The 7603-nt window shown below is 50.8% G+C and overlaps 2 protein-coding genes across 4 annotated transcripts in view; both read right to left on the bottom strand.

Moving 5' to 3' along the window:
* itgb4 (integrin, beta 4) overlaps positions 1 to 1621 on the bottom strand; it is a 15092-nt gene extending 13471 nt beyond the window's left edge. For 2 of the 3 annotated variants that reach the window (XM_024264463.2, XM_024264464.2), the window contains exons 1-3: positions 1277 to 1620; positions 310 to 392; positions 56 to 137 (exon numbers count right to left, since the gene is read on the bottom strand). In XM_024264463.2, the coding sequence (XP_024120231.1) occupies positions 56 to 137; positions 310 to 385 (158 nt within the window). In that variant the 5' untranslated portion in view covers positions 386 to 392; positions 1277 to 1620. Of the gene's footprint in view, positions 1 to 52; positions 138 to 309; positions 393 to 1276 lie in introns of all 3 variants that reach the window. The other variant, XM_036217067.1, reaches the window with a different exon arrangement.
* A 4393-nt stretch (positions 1622 to 6014) lies between these two features.
* LOC112141343 (SAP30 binding protein) overlaps positions 6015 to 7603 on the bottom strand; it is a 4023-nt gene continuing 2434 nt past the window's right edge. Inside the window, exons 4-6 of the mRNA XM_024264454.2 lie at positions 7505 to 7563; positions 7187 to 7277; positions 6015 to 6325 (exon numbers count right to left, since the gene is read on the bottom strand). Of these exons, the coding sequence (XP_024120222.2) occupies positions 6147 to 6325; positions 7187 to 7277; positions 7505 to 7563 (329 nt within the window). The 3' untranslated portion in view covers positions 6015 to 6146. The remainder of the gene's footprint in view (positions 6326 to 7186; positions 7278 to 7504; positions 7564 to 7603) is intronic.

Raw genomic sequence — 7603 nt, 5'->3', positions numbered from 1 at the left:
TTTGAGTGAGTTCTGCTCCATGAAGACGGCTCTGATGGGGGGGTCTGCTCTCACCTCCTCAGAGCAGTATGCGCAGCCTTTCCCCGCCTGCAGACACTGGCTGCAGTTGCTGGCTCTGGAAGCAAAGCAGTAGTTTTCTGTGGGCGGAGTCAGAGAGGAAGATCAGGAAAACGTCGCTGTGGAAACCGCTTTGCTGCTGCTGAGGGACGACTGTGAGTGGGTGGAGCTTAGGAAGTTATCATCATGATGCTTGAAGACAATCATCAGAGATCTAGGTGATCTTAATCCCTCAGATCTTCAGATCTTTACCTTCTGCATCACAGCCGGTCAGACGGATGAGCAGCAGGCAGACGACTGCAGACAGATGCAGCATCCATCCCGCCATCGCCTTCCTGCTGACAGAACAGGAACAGTTACGTCTGATCCGCATCTCAATCCTGATCTGATCTGATCCCTATCATTAGTTCTGGAGGCCGAGCTTCACAAACACATGAAAGACACACACATGTTCTCTGGTCTGTGTTCTGGTTCCAAATACCTGATCCTGATCCTTCAGATTATCCTGCTGTGATCTGTACAGAGGATTTGATCAGATCTCCAGGATCTTCGGGATCAGGCTCAACAGCATTTCTGCAGGATTCTCACCTCAGTTCTTCATGTCTCCTCGCGGTGGCGCCAAACACTCAGAAATAAAAACGTTTTATGTTGAAATCTGGAGCCGATCTGGTTTCAGCGGAATAACATCGATTCCAGAAACGGTTTTAGTTTTTCAATCCGGAGTCAGACTCGAGCTGTTGGGGGGGGGTCGTGGAGGAATGTGGACCTGACAGCTGTCAGACTCCTCAGGAGGAGACCCGCCGGAGGAGATTAGGAGGAATTTCTCCCCCAGGTGAGAAAACCGCGTGGGTGGGGGGAGGGGGGCACCTTAGCGCCTCTCCGTGAACCTGAGCTTCAGGTGGATCTGCGCAGAAAGAAACTATTTTCTTCTCTGCGCAGCTTCAGGTGTCAGCAAACAACAAGCTTCATCCTTCTGGGGAGGGGGCACGGACGCCCCCCCCCCCCACACACACACGGGGGGGGGGGCGCTGTGACTCAATAGTTGATCTGAAATTCTCCAGTTCTAACCCTGAATGTTCTTCAAAGATCTGAGACCAGGTCTGAACCTGGACCCATAAGGTAGTTCAGGACCCGGACCTCCAGTGGTTCGGGACCCGGACCTCCTCAGCTGCAGAACACAAAGAAGGTACACCAGCAAACAAAAGGATTATGATCAAACCTCGGAGCTGCGGTCCAAGTCCCAAAGTCCACCAAACTGAAGAAAAGGATTTCCTCTGCAGGTTCAAAGTTCCCTCAGACCGTCGAGTCCCTCTTCCCGGTCCTCCTCGGTCCTCCTGCGTCTCCTCTCTGCAGGAGCTGAAGTTCGTCTGATCGTGCGGATCTCAGAGCAGGAAGAGAGAGAGGATCTGGATATGACCGAGCCTGCTGTGACCCCTCCTTCAAAGCGCGCGCGCACACGCAGTCCAGGTGAGGCGCGCTAACGGAGAAAGTTTCCTTCCGTTTCATCTGTTTGCATGCAGCACACCTTTGTACCCGCCCGCGCGCGTGTGCGCATTCCATTCAGCAGGAGTTCACCTGTGTGGGCTTGAGGCCGCGGCCCCTCCCTGCAGGGGGCGTGGCTCAGCGGGCAGAACTGTGCCTGCAGGGTGCAGAAACAGAGCCCGCAGTTTCCTCTGCCGTGCCCCGCTGCCATGGCAACACCCCCCCCGCCTCTCCTCACGGGAGCGGAATGCCTGCACCGACAGGCCCCACCACCGCAGGTACCGTGAGAGACGAGCGGGCCGTCTCTGCGGGGCTGAGGGACACATCCGGTTCTGGAATGAAAGAACTGAAACATGGACTCTGACCTCTGTGCGAACAGCAGTGTCCCGCTGATTCAGCTTCATTCAGCTTCATTCCGCTTCATTGGGCCCTGTTCAACTGTCATACACAGGTACACGTACAAGGTAACAAATAGAGTTTGAGTCCAACCGGAGTACAAACAAGCAGTAAATCTTTTCCCTTCAGGGGTCGCCACAGCGAACCAGTTTCCTCCATCTAAGCCTGTCTGATTCGCATATTTGATTTGGCAAGATTTTACGTCGGATGCCCTTCCTGACACAACCCTCTGTATTTAGCCGGGCTTGGGACCGGCACAATGAGACCCTGGCTTGGGCCCCCTCGTGGCTACAAACAAGCAGTAAATACCAGAACATAATCATGATAAATACACGTATGAATCAAATCCAAATCGGATCAGGATAGGAAAGTAGCAGTTCTGGAGAATGAGCCGAGATTTCCAAACAGTTTGGCTGGTCTACAGTATTTTACTGTACAACAATGTTCCTGATGTAATGACGACAGCGTCTGCTTGGTTACATCGAGCCAACATCTCATCTACTCCAAACTTTTACACATCGGGAAAGCTGCTCCAGTTGCGCACGAGGAGAGACGGATCAATCGACTTCTCCAACTCGCCATTGTCCTGCTCCAGGTGATAGAGCTGAATCCTCCTGGTCCCAAAGTTCTCCCAGCTGTCAAGTCCTCATTGAACACCATTCGACCCGACAGACAGCAGCCTTGGAACAGCTGACTCCATGGGGCGGCATGGTGACCTTTGGTGCTGGAGGTGCTGGAGGTAAGGTCTTTCCTTCCTCGGAGCCTGTGGTGTTGGGGACCAATTTCTGCGGATTCGGCGTGGGTCCGATGGCGGGAGTGTTGGGTCCTCTGTGATCGGTGATGGCTGTGCGCGCGCCGGGCTTCCATTAGCGCTTGTGACACGGATTTGTCCGGTGGAATGGCTGGTTTGGCCCCGTTAGGCTAACATCTACCACCGCTGGTGTCTGTCGGCGAGAGGCAGTCTCCACGGAACGGCAGGAGGTTCAGCGGACTCTGCTAACTCTGGGATGGACACAGGACCATCCGGACTGCTCCTCCAAATTCAGACCGTCAGCAATGCCAACAATCCGGGCAGCGCAACAGAAGGTACGTCCAAACTGTTAATCACGGGATCATAACCGTAAGCCGAAGGGAATCCTCGGAGGCCATAGTCTGGGTCCCAAGCGGGATCAAGCTGAACACTTAACTCAAACCTCTTTGTGGCTTTAAGTGACACATGGTTAAGCGCGAATATCCCCACCAATCACTGATATCCCAGGATACGTTTGTTTTCGTAAAGACTGTTGGGAAAAGGAGATCTGATGTATGTTAGAGACACTTTACAGAAATCAAAGTTGATCCTTATTGAATGTTTCATTTTAAAGGTTGTCTTGTCGCCAAGAATGCATATTGGAATTTGATATAATCTGCCTTCTTTTAATGTGTCTTTTCGTCATAATTTGAATGACTTGTTAAAACTAATATGAACCTTTTCCGTCTTTTAAGTTCTTATTTCAACAAATGCTGCTAAATTATATTTTCATGCAATGATTTGATCTCATTTTTCCTACTGTTGTCTGGAGCCAGTCAGTCATCAATCAAAGGTGGTCAAAGCTCCTTCACAGTAAAAGGTCTGGAACACCACAGCCGCCAAATTAAAATCCCTCCCAGATCTAAAACAGTTTACTTGTAAAGTAAAACAATGACTGAAGTCTAATCAAGCCTGTGAACATTAGATCTGTTGTTTTTGTTGGGATTGTTCAGGATTATATGTATTTTGTAAGATGATGTTTGTGTCTTTGTTGTTTATTCTCAGTGACCTGGTCTGCAACTTAGCTGTTAGCTAACTGTGGACATGGTCACATTTGAAACTGTAACAACGTTTCCTTAAATAAATAAAACTGAACGGAGAATAAAATACAGACGGATGCAAGACTGGAAAGAAACTGAAGCTCAGGATGGAAACGCGCCTCACTTAGATTCAATCAGCTTCAGTCCTTTTCTCAGGAGACGTTCCTGCTGTGAAGTTGACCCCCCCCCCTCTAATGAAACTTGACATTTGTTGATAAAGAAACTTTCTTGAAGTCGTGACATTAGTAATAAAGCTGATGTCGTTTTTTTCTAGAACTTCTTCAAATCTCAGTCAAATGTTTCCTGATGAGTCGGTAAAATCTTTAAACAGAAACTAAAACAGCTGATGAGAATAAATGCTGAGTCATCAGTTAAACACAACTAACGATCTGGAAGACGCACAACAAAGTAACAAACACAAACAGTTGATACAACGAGTTCGTGTCCAAATTGATTTGAATCCACAGAAAAACTTCATTGATATTCTGAATCAGCCTGGAAACAGCTGAGGATGAGGGAGGGGCTCGTTGGGTCCATAAATAACGTCGGTGGAGCTGTCGCGGTAACACCTCCAGCTGGGGAGCTGTCGCAGTAAACACCTCCAGCTGTGGAGCTGTCGCGGTAACACCTCCAGCTGAGGAGCTGTCGCGGTAACACCTCCAGCTGGGGAGCTGTCGCGGTAAACACCTCCAGCTGGGGAGCTGTCGCGGTAACACCTCCAGCTGGGGAGCTGTCGCGGTAACACCTCCAGCTGAGGAGCTGTCGCGGTAACACCTCCAGCTGGGGAGCTGTCACGGTAAACACCTCCAGCTGGGGAGCTGTCGCGGTAAACACCTCCAGATAAAATCAACTCAAACGGTTTCAATGAAAGCAGGAGCTGAACCTTCGGCTGGATCAGAACCAGCCTCATTTGGTTCTGTTTTAGGTCCTGCAGCATCCGGTGACCTTTGACCTGCAAAGTTGTTCATACTGGTTAGTGGTGCTTCACACCAGCACCAGAACCAACAGAACTCAGTCAGAACTGAATGTGACGTTATGCTGAGGGTGTTCACATCGTCTGTCTGGTGGGTCCACTGTTTCTGTGGTGGGGGGGGCATCAGGAGCACAGTCTCAGGAGCTGATGGTAAAGAAAGTTCTGGACAGTCTCCAGAACTCCGCCGGTTCTCCTTCATCTCCATCCCACAGCGACTCGAGGTCCACTTCTGCAGATCCTCAGAAGAACTTCAGAGAACTCCTGAGTTTACTGAACGACTTTCAGAGGATCTAAGGGGGCGGGGCCACCCTCCTTACTCAGCATACTGCACAGAGCAGGTGTTGCCGCGGCAACCAGATCTGCATCAATACAATGGAGCGCTCTTCGCAGGGCAAAAAAAACCCTTTGGAACCAGATCCTTCTCCTGACTGAAGGTTCAATGGCGGCCAGAGTGACCCCGCCCCCTCTGAGTGACCAGCGACCTGTCCCACATGTGTCAACTGCTCTTATGCTGACAAACTTCATTAATATTTGCAGACGTTTCTTTTTAGAACATTCAAACCTGTTTTATGGGCATTTAAAGGCGGGAAAGATCATCGTTTTAGACATTAGCTAATGATTAGCACCTTTAGCGCGTGTGTTTGTGACTCAGGAGTTTGTCCTCAGGTTGAACAGGTGACTAACATCCTTCTGGACTTTCCCACTGTGGCTCAGCCCCTCCCCCTATGACATCACTTCCTGTCCTGTGAACAGACGCTTCAGTTCTTGTTGCCGTTTGTTCAGACCTGGTGCTGAAGGTTCACGTCTGGTTTTCATGAAGCTGATTTATAAACAAACGTTTCCATCAACAGAAGCGTGTTTTTCTTGGTTGATTATTTACTGATGTGCAGAAACTTTGAGTTCAGGATCCTAAAGCGCAGATGGACAAACGTGACGTCAACATTCCAGACTCTGCAAAAACATGTCACCAACTCAGAGCCAAGAAGCCGACCAGCCCAAACGGAGCATGACTCAGCGTACAGTCAGGACTCGAGGCCACGCCCTCAGAGCCTCGGCGGCCTCTACACCCCCACGACGCCCCCCCAACCGTTCTCCTGACATGACCTGAAGACGGTGCCGACGTCAACCAGAACATCCACCAGAACAGGCGTCTGCTGCGGTTCTGCTTGGGGAGGAGTCGGGTGCTGTAAACGATGGGAGGGGCGGCGTGTTTGACGGCGCCCCTCACCTGCTGCACACATGCTGTGGACTCCCGCCAACATTCAGAGGAGACGCCTGAAAAGAAACATCTCATCCGTTTATTCCCACCAACACGTATGTACAAAGATAAAAACAGGAGCTGGACCGGTCCACAGAACCGGGAGGAGAACCCGACTGTCTTTAGTGAACGAGGGTTCGAGGAAGCTGATCACTGCTTGGCCTTCTTCAGGATGGTTCCCACCGCAGAGATGACCGTGGTCTTGGTGCCGCTGGCCGTGGTCGTCACGGAGACCACGGAGGGCAGGGTGGCAGAGGTGGTGATGAGGGCGGGCTGGGCCAGAGTGACGGGGATGGCAGAGTCCCATTTGCTCTTCCTCTTCTGGGCGTCTGGTGGAGGAGAGAGAAGCTCATGAGACCAGAACCACACCAATATGAACTGAAATACAGTCACAGAAGCTGAACCATCATTCATTATCGCAGTGATGCTACTTTTCTAGTCTTCCTTCATTAGGGTCAACGGCCTGATGTTATCTGGTATAGTTGTGACAGGATATACTTTATGGAGAGCTAAATCTTTTGGGATCTAAGTTTTTAAAAAGTTTTGGTTTTAGAGTTCATTAAATGTTTGTCGTGTTCGGCCCGTGACCTGAGGTGTTTTGGATTCTGGCCCCTCGTGTGATCGAGTTGGACACTCACACAGGTTGATGCAATAACTCGCCATTCATACAGGAAGTTCTAGTAATCAAACCCTCACGTGATGATTAAATGTATGACCCTCTACCACACAGTGTGAGCGGAGAGGAAATGTCGTCATGGTTACACCACAGCACGCGTTGAGATAGACAACTCGGTGATGGGGAGCAGAAAATAGGCTTTTATTTTGAAAAATGCACCGGTTGCACTTTACGTTTGCTAGCATTGTTTCCGGTTTAGGTCGTTAACTTCCCAAAAACGTGGTCCAGCTCCAAAACATGAAGTATGTTCTTGAGGGAGGGGCGGTGAGGAGGAGCCCCTCCCCCACAGTCATGGACTGATCAGTTCTCGTCTTCAGAACCGTTTAACACAGATCTGAACCTGGAGAGGAGATGTTCTTCACGTTGGTCTACGAGCAAACGGAAACCGTCCAATCAGAGACAAGCATGTTGCTTATCTGGTTTCCAGACCAATCAGGAGAACTCTGGTCCTCCTCAGAACCAGGACTCTGGTGATGTGTGTTTGTGGTTTTGTGTGGGGAGGGGGCGGGGTCACCTGTGGCGGTGCTGGTGCTGCTGCTGCTGGTGGTGGAGGCGGCGGTGCTGGACGGGTTGGTCCCCTTCTTGGTTCCGGTGACGAACTCGATCTGCAGAACAGAGCACAGCAGTCAGAGGTCGGCAGACGCAGGTTTCCTGCAGGTTCTGCAGACGTCTGCGCAGATGTCGTCAGAGGGTTCAGGATGAAAATGTTTGGTCCTTCCTGACAAAAACCGGCGGCTTTGGGCCGGGCCTGGTTCTGCCACAGAGCGCTGACAGGAGCGAGCTGCAGCCGGTGCAGACTTGCCCCTGGCGTGGCGCAGGAATCCAGCCTCACCTTGGTGCGCTCCTTCTTGGCTTTCTCCAGCTTGTCCATCTCCACCTTCTGAGCTTTGGCTGCAGAAACAAACACAGGATGAGGAGACAGGAGGAGAGA

The sequence above is a fragment of the Oryzias melastigma genome, linkage group LG19 (genome assembly GCF_002922805.2).
Source record: "Oryzias melastigma strain HK-1 linkage group LG19, ASM292280v2, whole genome shotgun sequence".
Lineage (NCBI taxonomy): Eukaryota > Metazoa > Chordata > Actinopteri > Beloniformes > Adrianichthyidae > Oryzias > Oryzias melastigma.
The sequence above is the reverse complement of the archived record's forward strand: the minus strand, read 5'-3'. Positions and strand labels throughout refer to the sequence as shown.